We start from the raw sequence: 17,535 nt of genomic DNA, 5'->3' as shown, positions 1-17,535 counted from the left end.
AGCCCTCTAAATACCTCTGCTGTGTCCTGCCAATAATCTGAGCCATGGTGGGTTCAGAGCCCAGAAATGCCCTTGAAAGCACCTTGCCTAGACCTTCCAGGGTGGCTCTCAGATAAATAACTCCAGAGTCCACAGCAAGGACTCCTGTGCAGCATAAGGCAAGTGAAGGACTGAATGCAAATCCTAACTTTCCCAGAGGAATCCCATCGTGGGTGACCCCTCATCCCTCTGCCAGTGGGAGAGCAGAGACGTGCAGCTCTCCAAGGTGTCATCACACTTCTGGGTGGGTTCTCGTGAGTTTTTCTCTTCTGTTTTAGAGAGGAAAGTGGCTTCTCACAATTTCCCCTGTTGTGGAAATACCCCAAAGCTCCCAGCCTGACGTGAACTTCAGGTAGCATTAGATGGAAATCACTTTAAGGAGACTCTGTGTGTTTTCTGTCGGTGTCTTGCCTGAGCCAGGGAACCCAAACACCAGCGAGGAGCTGCGAGGTTGTTATTCTTTTTTTAAAAGCAAACCTGAAAAAAAAAAAGCCCCAACCACAAGTGCTGCTGCTGGGGAGGGGGAGCGTGAACCTCCCTCTGTGTGACCGAGCCTTGTCCCCACTGCGCATCTGCCACCAGCTCAGTCACCTGCAGCTCCTGCTCTGGCAGCGCCCAGAGCCCTCCGAGCCCCGGGACCGGGGAGGCCGCGGTTCCTGGGGCCAGACAATGTTGATCGGGATGGGAGAATGGAGAGGGACCCTAAACTTCCTCGTGTGTGGGCGTTCCTGACGCTCTGGCTGCAGAGGAAGCACCGAGCCAAGCCCTGGAGCCTGCAGCTGCCGGCCCCCAGCCCGCTCGCCAGCCCGGTCAGTACCGCTGCCACCTCCCGCTGCCACCTCCCGCTGCCACCTCCCTCTGCTTCCCTTCCTGCCACCGGCTGATGCTTCCCATGGATGTTCAGGGCACTCTGGTTTGCTTTTCTTTCTCTGCCTTCTGGGATAGTTTGTTGTGGAGCCATTGGAAGAAGCTGATCTCAGTGGCACACAGGTGCTTTTGTGCTGGAGACTTGTGTGTGCTGCCAGCCAGGCTGTAGGAGCCGGTCACCGGAGTCCTGAGAGTTGAATTCCGAGTTAGTGGATGAGTCCATGGGGGAAAATCCTCCCTTGTGTCAGCAGGATGCCAAATGGCTTCGCACAGTGTTTCTGTGGTAGGAGGATCACAGGATGGTTTGGGCTGGAAGGGACCTTAAAGCCCATCCAGTTCCACCCCCTGCCCCGGCCACCTCCCACTGTCCCAGGCTGCTCCAAGCCCCAATGTCCAACCTGGCCTTGGGCACTGCCAGGGATCCAGGGGCAGCCACAGCTGCTCTGGGCACCCTGTGCCAGGGCCTGCCCATCCTCACAGGGAAGGATTTCTTCCTAATGGGTCCATTTTTGGGTCTCTCCCTGCTGTGGGCTCTCTCCCTGGAGACCTGAACTGGCAGGAGGAGCTGACCTTGGCTGGAGGTGGGAAGCTGTTCCTCACAGCAGCTGTCTGCAGGGACTAAGCCTCCAGATGGAACCAGAAGTGCAAAGTGGCTGGTTTAAGCTGGGAGATGATCTGAAACACAGAAATGCGGTGTTTAAGGGATTATGGGATATTTCTTGCCTGTGATCACCGAGCCCAGGGAAAGGCAGGATAATGCCAGGGAGCACCTGTGCCCCTGCCCTGAGTGCCTAACATAGGAGAGAGCAGAGCTACCACCATGGAAACAAAGCCACTTCCTAAGCTGAGAAAAACCCAGCCTGAGAGTGGGGAGGGGAGAGAAGGGAGCTCGGTACAGGTGGGCAACCACATCCGTGGGCACTGGAGGGTGGGAGTGGGCTGGGGAGGAGGACAGGCACGGCTGGCACCTGGCTCTGGCTGGCTTTAAAAGCTGCTTTGATGAGGTGGTTCCAGACCAAGTGTCTGAATAGGTCTAGAAAACAAAGTGTAGGTTTTTTTCCCCAACTCTGCAAGGGGAAAAAATAACCAGTAGTTCCAGCTTTCTGCAACCTCTGCTGGCCACAGCTTCCCCAGGGCCAGGGACAGCAGAGTGTAATCCATTTTTGAATATAATTGCTGTCCTTTGGGTCCAAAAAGCAACCAGACCATGTCTGCACTGGATAACGTGGGAGTGAAGTGCTGAGGAGGCTGGACCTCCCCTTACAAGATGTCCAGCTACAAGGGATTTATGGCCTGAGTAAGAGTCAGGAGTAAGGAGTGGGAAGTTGAGCCCAGCTGGCCCTGTGGGAGCGGGGCTGGAGCAGGTCAAGCTCATAAGGAACCCAAATACAGATACATTGGCTGTGTCTGACCAGAGATAGAGGGAAAGGCACAGATGGAGACTAACAGTGCAAAAGGTCTCTGTATCTTTGGGATGCAATAGAAAGCATCACAAGGTGTTTCTGTTGAACTGAAATCTGGGCTTTGCTCACTAGAGGTACAGACAAGTTTTGCTGGGAATAGGAGGTGTTTCAGCATCACCTCAGGGTCTGTGGCTGTGCTGGCCCAGCTCCCTTGGTGAGTTTATTCTATTTATGCTGATTAAATCTATTTTTTCTTCTTTATTTTTTTTTAAGTAAAATAATGTGTTTTAAACAAAACATGTGCCAGAGACCTTGGCTTCCCCTCAATCTTCTTGAAGGCTGGAGTCTGTTAAGGCATCATCTGTATGTGCTGAAGATGCACTAAGACTTATGTTGCAGAGTTGCTCAGATTGCTGAGCAGATGGGCTCCAACATGTCTGATTTTTGCCAGCCCTGGCCCTGTTTTGACAACAGTGCCGTATTTTTTGTGTTGTGGGATTTTTAGTGGCATAAACACTCCTGTTTTTGCTACCAGTGCCTCAAAAAGGAAGGTGCTTCTCAAGCACTCCTCTGAAATGCAGTTCAAAGCAGCTCCTGTGGTTGGGAGGGAGGGAGGGCTCTGTATTTACCTGGTCCTCCCTATCCTGACTTATTGATTGCAGATGCTGATACCTGTGACAAGCACCAACTTTCATGGTTCTCTCAGATGTGGCTCCTGTGAGTCTGGAGCTGCAGTCCTTGTTCCATAATCCCATAAGGCTGCTTTCCCTTGCTCGGGAGTCCCTGCCAACCGTGTGCCCTCTGTTTCAGGGGGAAGGTGTTGTGCAGGAAATCAACATCACACACCATGTGAAGGAGGGCTCCGAGAAGGCTGATCCCTCACAGTTTGAGCTCCTGAAGGTGCTGGGACAGGGCTCTTTTGGCAAGGTGAGATCACTTCTTCCTATGTGCCATGCCAGAGGAATGATTTCAGTGATGAAAGGAACCATCCCCAACAAAACCACTTTTCTGACTCCCAGGAATGTTCCTGGGCATGTTCCTCCCTTCTCAGAACTGCTGCTGTGTGCCCCAGGCTGGGCCTGGCCCCTGTTTACAGTCCAGTTTCCCTTCTGTGAAGGAGGAAGGAAGTAGCCTGTAGCTGTTATCTAGTTCAATAATCCAGGTCTCTTAGAGACCATCTGCTGACACACTAAACCAGCTTGGTGTCAGTCAGTTACCAGCTGACAGTGGGGGCTTGGACAGGACCGAGTGCTGCTCCCTGGGCAAATGCAGCAGTGGCTTTGTAGAATCGGAGAAAAGTTGGAAAAGACCTCTGGGATCATCCAGTCCTACCAGTAGCACTGCCAAGCCCACCACTTGCAGGTGGTGTCCTTTTGATGTTGCCTAAAACCAGGTAGAATGAGACATCAGGGAAGGGAAGGAGATAAAAATCCAGAGGATGCAGAACCTGAATAACAAGGGGTTGATGTGACTGACAAACCAGGAGGCTTTTGTGGTACAGTGATGCATCAGTGCCTCCAGTCACAGCTCCCAGGCATCAGCCCCAGCCCCACAGGAGCTGCAGGAGTCAGGAGGTGTGGAAGGCTGGAAAGGAGGCAAGTGCAGCATGAAACTGGGGGGTGAGAGGAATCCACACACAGCACCTCCCTGGAAACCCATGGAAAAGCTTGAGCTTCTTAGGGACACTCTGGGGTTTGCCACTTTGGGAGGCATCCAGCTCCTACTGTCAGTGTTTAGTACTCGGTGAATGTGGTGTTCTTCTGCCTCAGGTTTTCCTCGTGAGAAAAATAACACCCCCAGACAGCAACCACCTCTATGCCATGAAAGTGCTCAAGAAGGCAACGCTGAAAGGTAGGAAGGAGACTCTTCCTGCAGTGCTCTGATCCTCTGTGACTTAAAGAGCACTGGGGAAATGTCACAGCAGCCACTGCTGGCCCCGGGGTGAGCTGAGTGAAAGAGAAGCATCTTTATCCCATCAAAATGCCCTTCTTTTCTTTCATCTGTTTAAGAGCATCATGATGGAGGTGGGAAAACACCTGGCTCAAGCAGCTTGGTGCTTAAGGCTGGGATGGGGCTGGACACTGGGGCTGGACACTGCCCAGGGGCCTTTTTCTGTGTCTGAGCTGCTCCTCTCTTCCCACAGTGCGGGATCGACTGAGGACAAAGATAGAAAGGGACATCCTGGCTGATGTCAACCATCCCTTTGTGGTGAAACTCCACTACGGTGAGTGTGGAGCTCCTTGGGGTGCTGGGAGAGAGGCTGCAGCTCCAGCAGACTCTGACTGCCTTCAAACACTGAACACAAGTTCTTTCCTGGAAGGATCTGTGATCCCACTGCCTGCTCCAACTATGGAACGGGGAACAGAGCATGGACCGGGAGAGGAGTTTTAAACATCAGATCCCTGGGATTAAAACATTAAACCAGGAGAAGCTGAGAAAGCAGAGTTAACTAGCCAAATGCTCTGACTCTGGGGAAGGCAAGGACAGCTTTGTTCCCTGTAAGGTGACCGGTGCCTCTCCCGGGAAAACAGCCCTTTCAGGAGGGTATCACTGGCAGAAAGAGAACCAGACCCCCATAAAATGAGGATTTTCTGCAGTGCCAGATTGCTGTGGGGAGCTCCCATTTCAGCAGCAGGGACAGGCCATCTCCTTTACCCCATCAGCCCTACCTGCATTTAACCCAGGAACCACGAAGGGCATGTGCCCAGCTGGAGCCACTGGGATTTAAGTGATGAATGTAATACCACGGAGCCTTCCCTCAGTGCAGGGGCCTGATTCCTGCTCTGGCTTGTGTTTCAGCATTCCAGACGGAGGGGAAGCTGTACCTCATCTTGGATTTCCTCAGAGGAGGTGACCTTTTCACTCGGCTTTCCAAAGAGGTGGGTATGCTCCGGCATCTCGGTGGGCTGCCGAGGCTCAGCTCCACTCTGCTTATGGCCTGGAGAAGTGACGGACCCTTGCAAAGAGGGTGAAAACAGCCTCCAGCCTGCTGCTAGTCCAGAGCTGGCACCAGGACAGGGTGTTGTGAGACCCCTGTGCTCCAGCAGGAAAGCAGCAGCACAAGTGGCAGGTCCCATCCCTGCAGCAACTTCAGATGAGCATCTCCTAAAGAACAAAAACTAAAAGAAGGTCAGTTTGGATTAGAATTAAGGAAGAAATCCTTTCCTGTGAGGGTGGTGAGGCCCTGGCACAGGGTGCCCAGAAAAGCTGTAGCTGCCCCATCCCTTGAAATGTCCAAGGCCAGGTTGGACGGGGCTTAGAGCACCCTGGGATAGTGGAAGGTGTCCCTGCCCATGGCGGGGAGTAGGACTGGATCCATTAAGGTCCATTCTAATCCAAACCATTTTAGGATTCTATGAATGGTGGGTGAAGTCTGGAAAACTTAGAAAGGGCAGGGGGGAGCAACATGGATGTGGAAGGTCTTGCCTGGGCGCAGGGGAGCTGCTGGCATTGTGTGGGTTACCTCTCTGCTTCCTCCCCCTGCCTGCAGGTCATGTTCACCGAGGAGGACGTGAAGTTCTACCTGGCAGAGCTGGCACTGGGACTCGACCACTTGCACAGCCTGGGGATCATCTACAGGGACCTCAAGCCAGAGAAGTACGTGTGGCCCAGCTGAGGCAGGATCCCAGCCAGCAGTCAGGGAACAGTTCCCGCCTTCCAGAGGGGCTGGAGGATGCCCCAAGGCTGGACAGATGGGAGATGGTGGTGCCAATCCAAGGCTGCTGCTCCTCAGATCAGTGGTTCCAGCCAGGAGCAGCCTGTGTGTGCCACGGGGCTGAGCAGAGATTTGTGGCAGCCTCCAGACTCCAGCTTTAGGCAGCTGGGAGCCTTCAGAGGGAGAAGGGACCAGGCTGGGCTCTGCAGAGCTCACTCCAGCTTGGTTATCCTTGCCTGGGGTATGTGGGGATCAGAGGGGGGTAACCTCTGGGGCCATTTGTTTACTGTGAAGCCGAGGGTGTGGAGAGGTGCTCCTGGTCCCACTCCTGTCTTGGTGGTGGAGCTTAAAGCACGGGGAGAAGGGACAGGTAACTTTTCCTTTGTATTCTGGGAGCATCTCAGACCACCCCCTGCTGTGCTTGTTCTCACCAGCCCTTACCACAGACAGTAACAACTTGTTTTTCCATTCCTGCTGTAGCATCCTCTTGGATGAAGAGGGACACATCAAACTCACAGGTAAGGGGCTCCACAGAGCCTTGGGCTCCAGCAGGGCCAGTTCCTGAAATACAGAGCTGCTCGAAATGCCTGGAGCACTGGCTGAGTGCTGACAGCTTTCTCTTGTGCAGATTTTGGCTTGAGTAAGGAGGCCATAGACCACGAGAAGAAAGCCTACTCCTTCTGCGGGACCGTGGAGTACATGGCTCCAGAGGTGGTGAATCGCCAGGGCCACTCGCACAGTGCTGACTGGTGGTCCTATGGAGTCCTCATGGTGGGTACCCTGTCCAGGACTGGGAATGGCAGCTGCCCCTGCTCTGGAACACCCAGACATGGCTCTGTGTGTCCTCCAGACCTGCTGACCTGGGGGGGCTCCCCACGCCCCCCAAAGGGCTCCCTAAGGGGCTGTCCAGGCCTCCAGCCGGGAGCGCTGGTCCCTCGAGGCTGCTGTGCCAGTGGGTGCTGGGGTGTGAGGGGTATGCGGGGTGTGGGGGGGTGTCCGTGGGATGCATGGGGGTGTCTGTGGGGTGTCTGTGGGATGCATGGGGGTGTCTGGGGGGTGTCTGTGGGGTGCCTGGGGGTGTCCGTGTCCCCCGCAGCGCCAGGCCATCGCTGTCAGCGCAGATCTGGTGCCACCGTCTGGCAGCTGCTGGAGCCCAGGGCTCCGGCAGGAGCAGGCACTGGCCTGGACACGTTCCCCTGCGAACCCCGTGAGCCAAGCTGCTGCTGGGAACACACGGTGCCTGTGAGCTCTGTCAGAGCCAGGCTTGAGACCCCTCACAAGCAGGAAGGGGCAACCCTGTGCAACCCTGAGCCTTGCTCAGACATGACCCCGCTTCTTCTCTTTTCCTCCCAGTTTGAAATGCTCACGGGGTCACTGCCCTTCCAGGGGAAGGACCGTAAGGAGACAATGACCCTCATCCTCAAGTAAGAGCAGTTTCTCTCTCCTTTCTGCACAGGACGGGTGTTGCAATTTGGGGGCTCTTGCAATTTTGTGGCATTTTTTGGCAAGTGGTGCCACATCATCAGTCAGTTTGAAGGGTGCAGTGTAAATGCCAGAGAGATGATTGTGCATTTTGGGGGTGGAGGTGCTGCAGTCGCCTTGTGGGTTGACTTCTTCAAACCTGCAGCTGATTGCATAACTTCCTCCCCAGAGCGAAGCTGGGCATGCCACAGTTCCTGAGCACTGAGGCTCAGAGCCTCCTGCGAGCCCTTTTCAAAAGGAATCCAGCCAACAGATTAGGTAAGACCTTTTTTTTTGTTTGTTTCTGAATGTCCCTGATGCCATAAGGGGCCTCTCACGCTGGGTCAGCAGCGTGCTCACACCTGTGCTGGGCCAGGGCACTCAGGTGATCCCAGCCAGGTTCTCTGTCACACCTGGCTGTGCTGCATCCCTGGCTATCCCCTTTGCCTTGGTGGGGGTTCAGTACAACGTGATCCGTGGTGCCTCTTGCAGGGTCTGGGCCAGACGGGGCAGAGGAGATCAAGCGCCACCCTTTCTACTCCACCATCGACTGGAACGTGAGTATCAGAAAGAGCAAATTTCTGCACCACTCAGCACCAGTAACACAGTTCTGGCAGCAGGAACAGCACAGTCCTGATGCTTGGCCAGCTATGGGAGAGCCACCAGCTCCTGTCCCCATCCACTCCAATAACCCTTCCCAAAACTAAAATTCTCTCTGTTTTGTAACTGTCTCATACCTGGGCTGCCTGTCACCACACCTCTCAGGTTTTCCTTGAGGTTTGGCACAACAAGGATCATGGGAAGGAATTGGGGAAACATTCCTGGCAAGGAGATCAGGGCAATCACTGAATTGGCATTTCCCAACTGTTTCTGGCCAACTCCCACCTTACTGTGTAGTTGTGTTCTTCCCCATTCTCCCTTACTTGGAAAGAGTTTTGAAGTCCAGTGCTTCCAAGGCCCCCAACAAGCTGCTAGACCAACCTTCCAGGATTGCCAGTAAAGCTTTTTTCCAATTTTTGCTTCAAGAAGGAATTAAAAAAGGCACTTGGAGTTTTGGGTTATGAATATCCTGCTGGGGCATCTCCCAGCCATCCCTTGGGAAATACGTGTCAGCAAAGCCCTAAAGGGAGTTAGGAGGAGATGGAAGAGTCTGTTGAGAGAAATACTTTATGGATACTGTGTTTGGAGTGGGGGCAAGTTGCCTACAGAAAATTTTTCTTGACTTAATATATGGTAGAACTTGTAGTGTTTCTTCACAAGCTGACTCAAAAGTGCCCAACCAGCTAAAAAGTCCTCCCTCAGGCTGCCGAGCTGTAGCAAAATGCTAAGCCACAGAGTTTCACAAAATCTCTTCCTGGCCCTCATTCTTCACCAGCCTTTGCACCCTTTGGAGAAGGTGCCTGTGGGAGCACTTCCCAGCTGTTTTTGCAGCTGTGTTTTGGTTTTTGTTTTGCAGAAGCTGTACCGCAGGGAAATCAAACCCCCCTTCAAGCCCGCAGTGGGTCAGCCAGATGACACCTTTTATTTTGACACAGAATTCACGTCACGGACACCAAAAGGTTTGTACGACTTGAGGCAAAGCCCAAGTTTCCTGTGTGAGGTGTCTCTGTGGCTTCACACCGGGGAGTATCCGGTGCCAGCAGGATAAGGTTTCTGCACAGGGAAGGTTCAAGTTGGATATCAGGGAAATTTCTTCTCCCCAAAGGAGAGGGTTGCCCAGGCTGCCCAAGGTAGTGGTGCAGTCACCATCCCTGCAGTTTAAAAGCCATGTGGATGTGGCACTTGGGGACATGGTTTCGTGGTAGCCTTGGCAGTGCTGGGGGAATGGTTGGACTCACTGATCTTAGAGAGCTTTTCCAACCTGGAAAATTCCATGATTCTCTGTGGGATTCCGTGATTCTCTGTGCTGCTGGTGTGGCTCCCATCTCAAATAAATTACAGGAGCGTAGCTCCTGGGAGTGAGGGGGAGGCTTCTGCTCCTCAGGGCCTCCTCAAGCTGTCTCTCAACTCCTGCTGCAGATTCCCCGGGTGTTCCCCCGAGTGCAGGGGCCCATCAGCTCTTCCGAGGCTTCAGTTTCGTGGCGACCGGGTTGATGGAGGATGGTAAAGTGAAACCTGCCCAGCCACCCCTGCATTCGGTTGTGCAGGTAAGGAATGGGGGCAGAGGAACAGCTCTTTGGAGGTGCAGGAATGCTCCAGATCTGCAGGACCTCTGCACCACCTGGCGCCTGAGGCAGTTCTCTTTGCAATTCTTGCCTCCTGTTGTTCTTTCATCACCATTGACTGTCACATTGTGCACAGGCTGTCAGGGCAGTGTGCGGCTGTGGCTTTGCTGTCCCCAGGTGGATCTGTGCTGCTGAGTCTGTAAATGCCCGTGGCCTGGAGGTGCCACCTAAAGGCACCGTGCTCGGTGCAGGCAGCGTTGGCTCACTGACCTATATCTGCCTTGTTCTGCTCTCCTCCCGCTCCCCACCAGGAGGAGAAGCTGTGGGATGTAGCAGACAGTCTGACAGCTCTTTCTGTGCTCCAGTTAACTCATCACATTGCACAAACCCTTCCCTGGACCCTCCTAGCTCAGCTCTCCTTTGTGCTCTGGCAGCAGCTGCATGGCAAGAACGTCCAGTTCAGCGATGGGTACGTGGTGAAGGAGGCCATCGGCGTCGGCTCCTACTCCGTCTGCAAACGCTGCATCCACAAGGCCACCAACATGGAGTACGCAGTCAAGGTCTGGGATCTGCCCTCCCAACTGAGCTCCCCGGTTACATCTTTGCCCAGAGTAGCCGTGGCTGCCCCATCCCTGGCAGTGTCCAAGGCCAGGTTGGATGGGGATTGGAGCAACCTGGGATAGAGGAAGGTGTCCCTGCCCATGGCAGGGGATGGAACAGGATGAGCTTTAGGCTCATCTAGGATCTAAAAGGACAATTTCTGTGCTGCTCTGCATGTACCTGCACTTCCCTAGGAACAGCAGAGAAGCAGTGTCCTCCTCCCTCAGAGGGAGGAGAGCATCTCATCTTCCTGTGCAAAGCTGTGGCTACGTCAGGTCTTAAAAAAAGACATAAAATTTTGTGGGTTGAGGACACAGAACTGATGAAGCAACTAAAGGATTTTTAGAGCTAAAGAGATCAGGGGACAGGGAGTGGATACAGCACAGGAGCTCTGCAGGGCTCCAAACTCAGCTTGTGTGCTTTGTCCTGGCACCTTCCCTAGCCGTGGTGGCTGAAGTGTGTCCCTACTCTTGCAGGTGATTGACAAGAGCAAGCGAGACCCTTCTGAGGAGATTGAGATCCTGCTGCGGTATGGGCAGCACCCAAACATCATCACCCTGAAAGACGTGAGTGTGGCTTGAGAGACTTCCCTGTGCCTTGGTTTAGGAAGTGCAGGCTCGGGGGGCAGAGTTCGGCCCCAGCAGGGGCAGCCCAATGACCCAGCTCCATGTGTTGCTTTGTTTCTCTGTCAGGAAAGGTTCTTCCCCCAGAGGCTGCTGGGCACTGCCCAGGCTCCCCAGGGAATGGGCACGGCCCCGAGGCTGCCAGAGCTCCAGGAGCGTTTGGGCAGCGCTGCCAGGGATGCCAAGGGTGGGATTTGGGGTGTCTGGGCAGGGCCTGGAGTTGGATCAATGATCCTTGTGGGTCCCTTCCAGGCTGGGATATTCCATGATTCTGGGGTGGGGAAGCATCTCCAGGGCCACCTCTGCTGCTCCCTGTCTGCTCCTTGGTGATGGAAGTACAAAAGGGAAGCTCTGGAAGCACATTTTGATTACCCCATCCATATTTTCTTTGGCAGGTGTACGATGATGGGAAGTATGTGTACCTGGTGACAGAGCTCATGAGGGGAGGGGAGCTGCTGGATAAAATCCTCAGACAGAAATTTTTCTCGGAGAGAGAAGCCAGTTCAGTCCTGCACATGATCTGTAAAACAGTGGAGTATCTGCATTCCCAAGGGGTGAGTGTGGTCATGACTGTTTTCCTGGGAAGTTCCCTGGCATTACACTGCGCTCCCTCTCCTTCAGGGGGTAACTCTGCCCATCAGGACAATTATTTCTTGCTGGTGTTGCTCTCTTGGCAAAGCAGATGTGGGGCCAGAGCAGGGGTTGATGAGTGACCTCAGGCAGTTTTCAGACCTTTATCTACTCGGGGTACGAGCACAGTCCTTTCTTGGCTCCACAGGTGGTTCACAGGGACCTGAAGCCCAGCAATATCCTCTATGTGGATAAATCAGGGAACCCTGAGAGCATCCGAATTTGTGACTTCGGCTTTGCCAAGCAGCTCAGGGCTGAGAACGGGCTCCTCATGACCCCCTGTTACACAGCAAACTTCGTGGCACCCGAGGTGAGCACCTTACTGACCTGAGACCCTTCAGCAGCCCCCTTGTCCTTCCCCTAACCTGTGCTCCCACTTGGCACAGTGGATCTGCCCTGTTCCCATCTCCAGCCCGCCCTGGAAGAGGCAATTACAGAAATACCACTTGTAGTAATGAATCTATTTTGAATCCTGATCTTTTAGTCCCAGACTTTGCTGTTCTGTCAAGTTCTGGAAGCTTTGCATATGAACTGCACCCAGGTCAAGCCCCTCTTCTGAAATGGGCTCAATGACAGGAATCAAACACGCTTTTTTCCCCTTTGCTTGTTGTGTTCAGGTCCTGAAACGCCAAGGCTACGACGAGGGCTGTGACATCTGGAGCCTGGGGGTCCTGCTGTACACGATGCTGGCAGGGTAAGGCAGTGGTGGGGCTGTGATCCCCCTGTCCCTGGTGTGCTCTGTGGGGACAGCTGACCTCTCCTCCTGCCTGGGTCAGTAAATCCAGGGCTCTCTCCTCTCTCCCCAGCTGCACTCCCTTTGCAAATGGTCCCAGTGACACTCCAGAAGAGATCCTGACCCGGATAGGAGGGGGGAAGTTCTCCATCAGTGGAGGCAATTGGGACACTATTTCTGACATGGCCAAGGTAGGGTTCGATACTTGTGTTACTCAGGGATTGGGGTTGCTGTGAGGAAAATTTAGAGCAGGTTGGGGAGGGAGCACACAAGAGAGAGAAGAAAACCTGCAGCTTCTACCCCACACATGTCCCTCACAGCAGCTTTGTTTTAGCTCTGGCTGTGGATATTTGCATGGAAAACCAACCTTGTGCTTGACCCTTGTGGGGTTTGCTCTGTGTTATACCCCCCAGGCCTGCCAAAAACATGTTTCATACAAAAAGACATTAATGTCTGGGGACTTTAAACTTGGCCTCTGCATTTAAATCCTAATCTGGGGGTGGACAGGTGGGTTTATTGCATTTAAAGTATGAAATCTTCTAAAGTCTGACTTTCCAAACAATGCCTGTAGGATCTGGTATCAAAGATGCTCCATGTAGATCCTCACCAGCGTCTCACAGCCAAGCAGGTCCTGCAGCATCCGTGGATAACCCAGAAGGACAGTTTACCCCAGAGCCAGCTCAATCACCAGGACATTCAGCTTGTAAAGGTACAAAACCTGGAGTGGGAAAGCAGGATGGAAATTTGGAGAGGTGTGGGCCAGGGCAGGCAGTACAGACAAGCTGGAGTTTTTGGGAGAAAAGAAAGGAGAGATTCTTTAACAGCATGTCAGTGCAGGAGGGAGACTCACAGAAATAAGAAAGATGCTCCTGGCTTTGTTTGTGGGTCTGGCTGCTCTAGTCCCCTGTCTTGTAAAGCCACGAGTCTGAAGTAGCTCTCATGCACCTGAGTGACTCCTCTGTGCCTCTCTCCAGGGTGCCATGGCTGCCACGTACTCGGCACTGAACAGCTCCAAGCCAAGCCCTCAGCTGAAGCCCATTGAATCCTCCATCCTGGCACAGAGGCGCGTGAAGAAGCTCCCCTCCACCACCCTGTGAGGCCCCACGGTGCAGGAACACCCCAGATTTTGCACACCTATGGAAGAGGGGGACAGGGGACGGGCAGGGTCTGCACAAGGGCTCCCTTGGGGGCTTGCTCTTAAAAGGCCAAGTGCCTTCCTGCTCCTGAAAGACTGGCTCCTCCTCGTGTGGACTGATCTTTGCTGAGAGAACTTCACTGTAAAACTTTTTTGAAGTGTAAATTGTTGATTTTTAAAGACATCCATCTGTGTATATGAGAACTAGAATGTATAACTGATGTCAAGTGGCACTAAAAAGCAGCTCTGATTCACCCTCCCCTGTGTAGGGCCAGGTATTTGTTGTCGCTACAGCATTCCTTGGCACTGATCCTTTCCAACTCCACTGCATCTGGAAGACTGTGTCACACTTGGGGTTTAGGCTTTGGGGCTTTTCCTCCCTTGAACCTTTGGATGTGTTTCCCAAAGCCAGCCCTGCAGGCTCCCAGCCAGCAGCACTCGTGTCCATGAAGGACATCCCTCCCCTCCATGCCCTGTGTGTTTGTTCCATGTCAGGTGGATTTTGCAGCCTCCATTTCTCCCTCTCTCCTGTGTTCCTCCAGCCCAGTCAGCAGCTCAGATCTCTGAACAAAATAAACCACGGTTTTTCCAAGCCCTCCCACAGATGCTCGGCAGGCCAGGACACCTCCTGGGTTTGGCTCATTCCTTCCCTCTGCCCTCCCATCTCTATGTTCTCCCATCATTGGGGAGTTTGTCACCTGTGCAGGGGGGGATGACAACAGAACTTCCTCCTTGGAAAGCCAAGGCTTTGGGCTGGCTCTGGCTGCTGCTTTTACCATGTGGGGTTTTCCTTCCCCTCCGCAGGAACCTCTGAACCAAACCACCCTTTATTTTTTTAATTTAACTTTGTTCTACAGCCGGTAACTCAGGGTTTCTTTCTGACTCATACAATAAACATGTCATTCAGGTGACGTCCTGTTACTGACTGACTGTGAGCTGCTGAGCCAGCGACCCCGGGCGTTCCCCGGTCACTTCCCGGTCTTTCCCCGGTTGTTCCTCCCTGCTATGCAGGGGCAGTGCTCCTCGTCTGCCTTCTGGAAAAGCTGCAAAGCTTTTTACCAGGCCCTGAAAGCCAGCAGTGCTGCTTAGGGCTGCCTCTTATGCCACCTTCTCTCAGGTGCAACCCCTCACTCCGCAGCGGGAGGTGAACCAGTCCTGGAATGAGGCAGGAACCAACAGGAATGGTGGCAGCATCCGGAGGGGAATTTCTTACTCTCAGGACATTTCTGTGCTTATAGAAACCACCACTTGGAGACAAACTGTGCCAGAAATAAATGCCCACCCCATTTTGACCTGCAGGGAATTGCTGGAGCTCCATGGTGGAAGTTTCTGGGAGCAGCAGGATTGCTACTAGGGCTGCAAAAAGAGCTCAAGGATGTGACTGGAACCAGCAAAAGTTCTCATGTGAATTTCTGCTACTTTTAGCTGATTATGCCACAAGAGAGGAAACTTTCTTTTTGTTCAATCCCAGTAGGCTCTAAAATGGACAGTTCCATAAAAAGAATTATCTGAGATACACAGTGCTCTTCTCCTCTACCCTCATCCAAGCAGGTCCGGTGAGCAGCCAGTGAGAAGCTGAAATAGTCACATTTTTTCTCTTTCTTTATTCCAAGTGCAGCCTGAGTGTCCAGTGCTTCTGAGAGGAGGAGGCCAGCACCAGTCCACAGTGGATCTTCTTACTGGCATTGCCACCAACCCCAGCAGAGAGGGATTTAATGTTTTGCTGAGATTTGAGGACGGGGACACTCCACCATCCGAAATGCCTTCCTTAAAAATATTTGTGGCATGATGTTCCCTACAACTCCACAGTGACTCTTGTGCCAGTGCTGTGCAAATTTTAGGTACCTGCAACCAATACAATAATTACAAACATTTTTCTGTAGCTGTCCCTTTGGTACTTTCGGGTGTTGCAAGAACCTCTTCAGATTTTCAGAATATTTCCTACATTGTGTTTTGAGGGAGGGTCTGGAGTGGTGGATGGGGTTGGATGTCAACCCTCCCTGTGGTGTGCTGGTGTGAAGCCCACTGGGGACAACTCAGAGGTGTGGGGGACAACCAGGTGCAGATCAGTGTGGGTGCAGGGAGAGCAGCGCTTGGCTGCTGCAGGTTCTGCCTGGCCATGAGACAATACCTGGGGTGTCAGACCCCAAAACTAGGAGCATCAAACCCCTCCAGCATCCTGGGGTCTCCAATCAGAAGAACTTTGTGTTTGGTGCAGCTGTAGCTTCTGAAACCCCCATCCCCTTGGAGAGCAGAGGGAACAAGAAGGGCTACACCTTCCTCTCCAGGGGGCTTTTAACCACATTGTTCTGAGTGATCAATAAGTAAAAATAAGTCTTGCTTTTTAGTTCCAGATCAACCAAGTGCTGTTACTTTTTTAATTCCAGTGCTCAATAAAAATGGACTTGTTGAACTTTCTGTATATGAGAGCTATAAGTGTTCGTGATGGGTTGGGCTCTCTCCTTCCTTTTCTGGTTTTGTCCTGACCTTTGCCAAAATACTGTTGTCACATTAACTGAAATTGCATTATTTGAGGTGAAAGCTGGATATCTAATGCCTGTTGGGGGGTGAGAGACCAAGTGATTTGCTCTCACAAGGGTTTGGGGTCATTCAGCTTTAACTTGGGACGAAGAGGATACAGAGGATATCACAAATTATCTTGGTTTTAAAAGGGGCAAAAATGGATTTAACTTCCATACATAAGGACATCTTTACAAGGAAAGCTACTTCTGTTAGTTCAGGTGTTTAATAGTGGATTTGACCTTTAAGCTTTTGTCCTGTAGGTCTGAATGAAAGCTCAAGGGAGCAGAAATCCCGGAATCCAGCCTCAGAGTGCTGAGTCTACCTGGAAATAACCTGTGCAGAAAGAGCATATTGATCTAAAGTCAAGGAGTCCGAAAATAATATTGAACAACTCTATATAATACTGTTTCTGTATAATAAAGGTTAAATTTTCCTATTTGGGAGCATAAGTCAACCATTTTTCTGTCGTAAGGGGCTGACCCAGCTGAGAGGTTTCCCTTCTTCCCACTGTGTAGCTGTGCCTTCCCCTTACCGACCTCTGTCAAATTTGCCAGGGCATCAATAAACGTCTTTTGGCCTGAGAAATAGTCCCATCAAGGTTCAGTTTAAAACCGAAGGCCAGCAGCTTTCCCAGCAATCATTTTCTCTTTCTTTTTCATAGTGAAACTTCACTGAGAAACCGCTCGGTGGTTTTAACTTTTTAAACTTTCATGCAAATCCCTTTCCGAGTTCCCACCTCTGAGTTAGTCCATGTAATTATTTTTTCTGCATCTCTAGGCATTGGTGGATGGTGAACTGTGCAGCTGGAAGCCTCCTGGGTGCCATCACCTCTTCGTGGTGGCCACGGCCTCTTCCCAAGGCTGCTGGAGGCTTCGGAAGTACTCGGTGACTGTGAGTGAGTTCCACGGGATGTGGGGTGGATGCTGCGCTTTCATGGAATATTCAACAATTTAATCCCTCTTTTAAGGCAAAGAAAACATTTAAAATATTTCAAGGTCTTCTTTTGGCAGTACATGGGGGCTCTGAATAAAACCTTCACTCACGCCGGGGAAGCCGCAGGTCCGCTGCCACTCCATTCCTTGCCTCTGGTTATTAAAACATCAAGCTGTCTTAGTGCCTCAGCTCAGCCGAGGCGCTGCCTCCCTCCCTTTGTGTGCCACTGAACACCTGCCATTAATACTAATTCGACTCCGGAGGGAAACTCCCTTTCAGATATGCTTGTCTGAAAATAAATTGACATGTAAAAGGTCTCTTTTGTCGCGAAGTGCAGGGAAAGTGCCAGGGTGAAGAGCCGATCGCTCACAAAAGGAGCCACTGACTCTTTAAATGATGTGTGGAGGGGGTGAGAAATGTGAGAGGTGGGGGTTGATGTTGTAACTGGGCTGATTGGATCAGACTGGCGAAGGATCCCAGAGCTGCCCCTCTGGTGTTAGATTTTGAGAGTTTGGGTTGTTTTTGTCAAACCCCCCCCCTTGTCTGGGGGGGTGGGGGGGGGGCGGGGGGGTGGTGCCGTGAATGGCCTTTGGAGAATAGTCTTTTTGTTTTAGAAAAAATTGTTGTTATTACAAGTATCTGCAACCAAAACTAAGAGCAGTAGTGGTGAGCCCTTCAATTCAGATGTGTAATGAACTCTAGGGCTCTGTTGTTTTTCCTGGGACAAAGGTTTGTATCTCTTTCAATTAGGAAGCAGCAGAAGAATCC

At 52.3% G+C, this 17,535-nt stretch overlaps 1 protein-coding gene across 2 annotated transcripts in view; it reads left to right on the top strand.

Moving 5' to 3' along the window:
* The window catches only part of RPS6KA1 (ribosomal protein S6 kinase A1), a gene marked incomplete at its 5' end in the record, with an annotated part of 32,787 nt that extends 19,505 nt beyond the window's left edge, over positions 1–13,282 (top strand). For both annotated transcript variants that reach the window (XM_082296647.1, XM_082296646.1), the window contains 20 exons: positions 3,120–3,236; positions 4,079–4,160; positions 4,453–4,533; positions 5,109–5,188; positions 5,800–5,906; positions 6,445–6,482; positions 6,593–6,735; positions 7,318–7,388; positions 7,616–7,704; positions 7,918–7,982; positions 8,882–8,984; positions 9,445–9,572; positions 10,025–10,150; positions 10,667–10,756; positions 11,209–11,367; positions 11,592–11,753; positions 12,061–12,137; positions 12,250–12,367; positions 12,748–12,885; positions 13,151–13,282. In XM_082296647.1, coding sequence (XP_082152773.1) covers positions 3,120–3,236; positions 4,079–4,160; positions 4,453–4,533; positions 5,109–5,188; positions 5,800–5,906; positions 6,445–6,482; positions 6,593–6,735; positions 7,318–7,388; positions 7,616–7,704; positions 7,918–7,982; positions 8,882–8,984; positions 9,445–9,572; positions 10,025–10,150; positions 10,667–10,756; positions 11,209–11,367; positions 11,592–11,753; positions 12,061–12,137; positions 12,250–12,367; positions 12,748–12,885; positions 13,151–13,273 — 2,097 coding nt within the window. In that variant the 3' untranslated portion in view covers positions 13,274–13,282. The remainder of the gene's footprint in view (positions 1–3,119; positions 3,237–4,078; positions 4,161–4,452; positions 4,534–5,108; positions 5,189–5,799; positions 5,907–6,444; positions 6,483–6,592; positions 6,736–7,317; positions 7,389–7,615; positions 7,705–7,917; positions 7,983–8,881; positions 8,985–9,444; positions 9,573–10,024; positions 10,151–10,666; positions 10,757–11,208; positions 11,368–11,591; positions 11,754–12,060; positions 12,138–12,249; positions 12,368–12,747; positions 12,886–13,150) is intronic.
* Positions 13,283–17,535: the final 4,253 nt, after the last annotated feature.

This window comes from Coloeus monedula (genome assembly GCF_965178545.1).
Source record: "Coloeus monedula genome assembly, chromosome: 24".
In the NCBI taxonomy this organism is placed as follows: domain Eukaryota; kingdom Metazoa; phylum Chordata; class Aves; order Passeriformes; family Corvidae; genus Coloeus; species Coloeus monedula.
The sequence above is the reverse complement of the archived record's forward strand: the minus strand, read 5'-3'. Positions and strand labels throughout refer to the sequence as shown.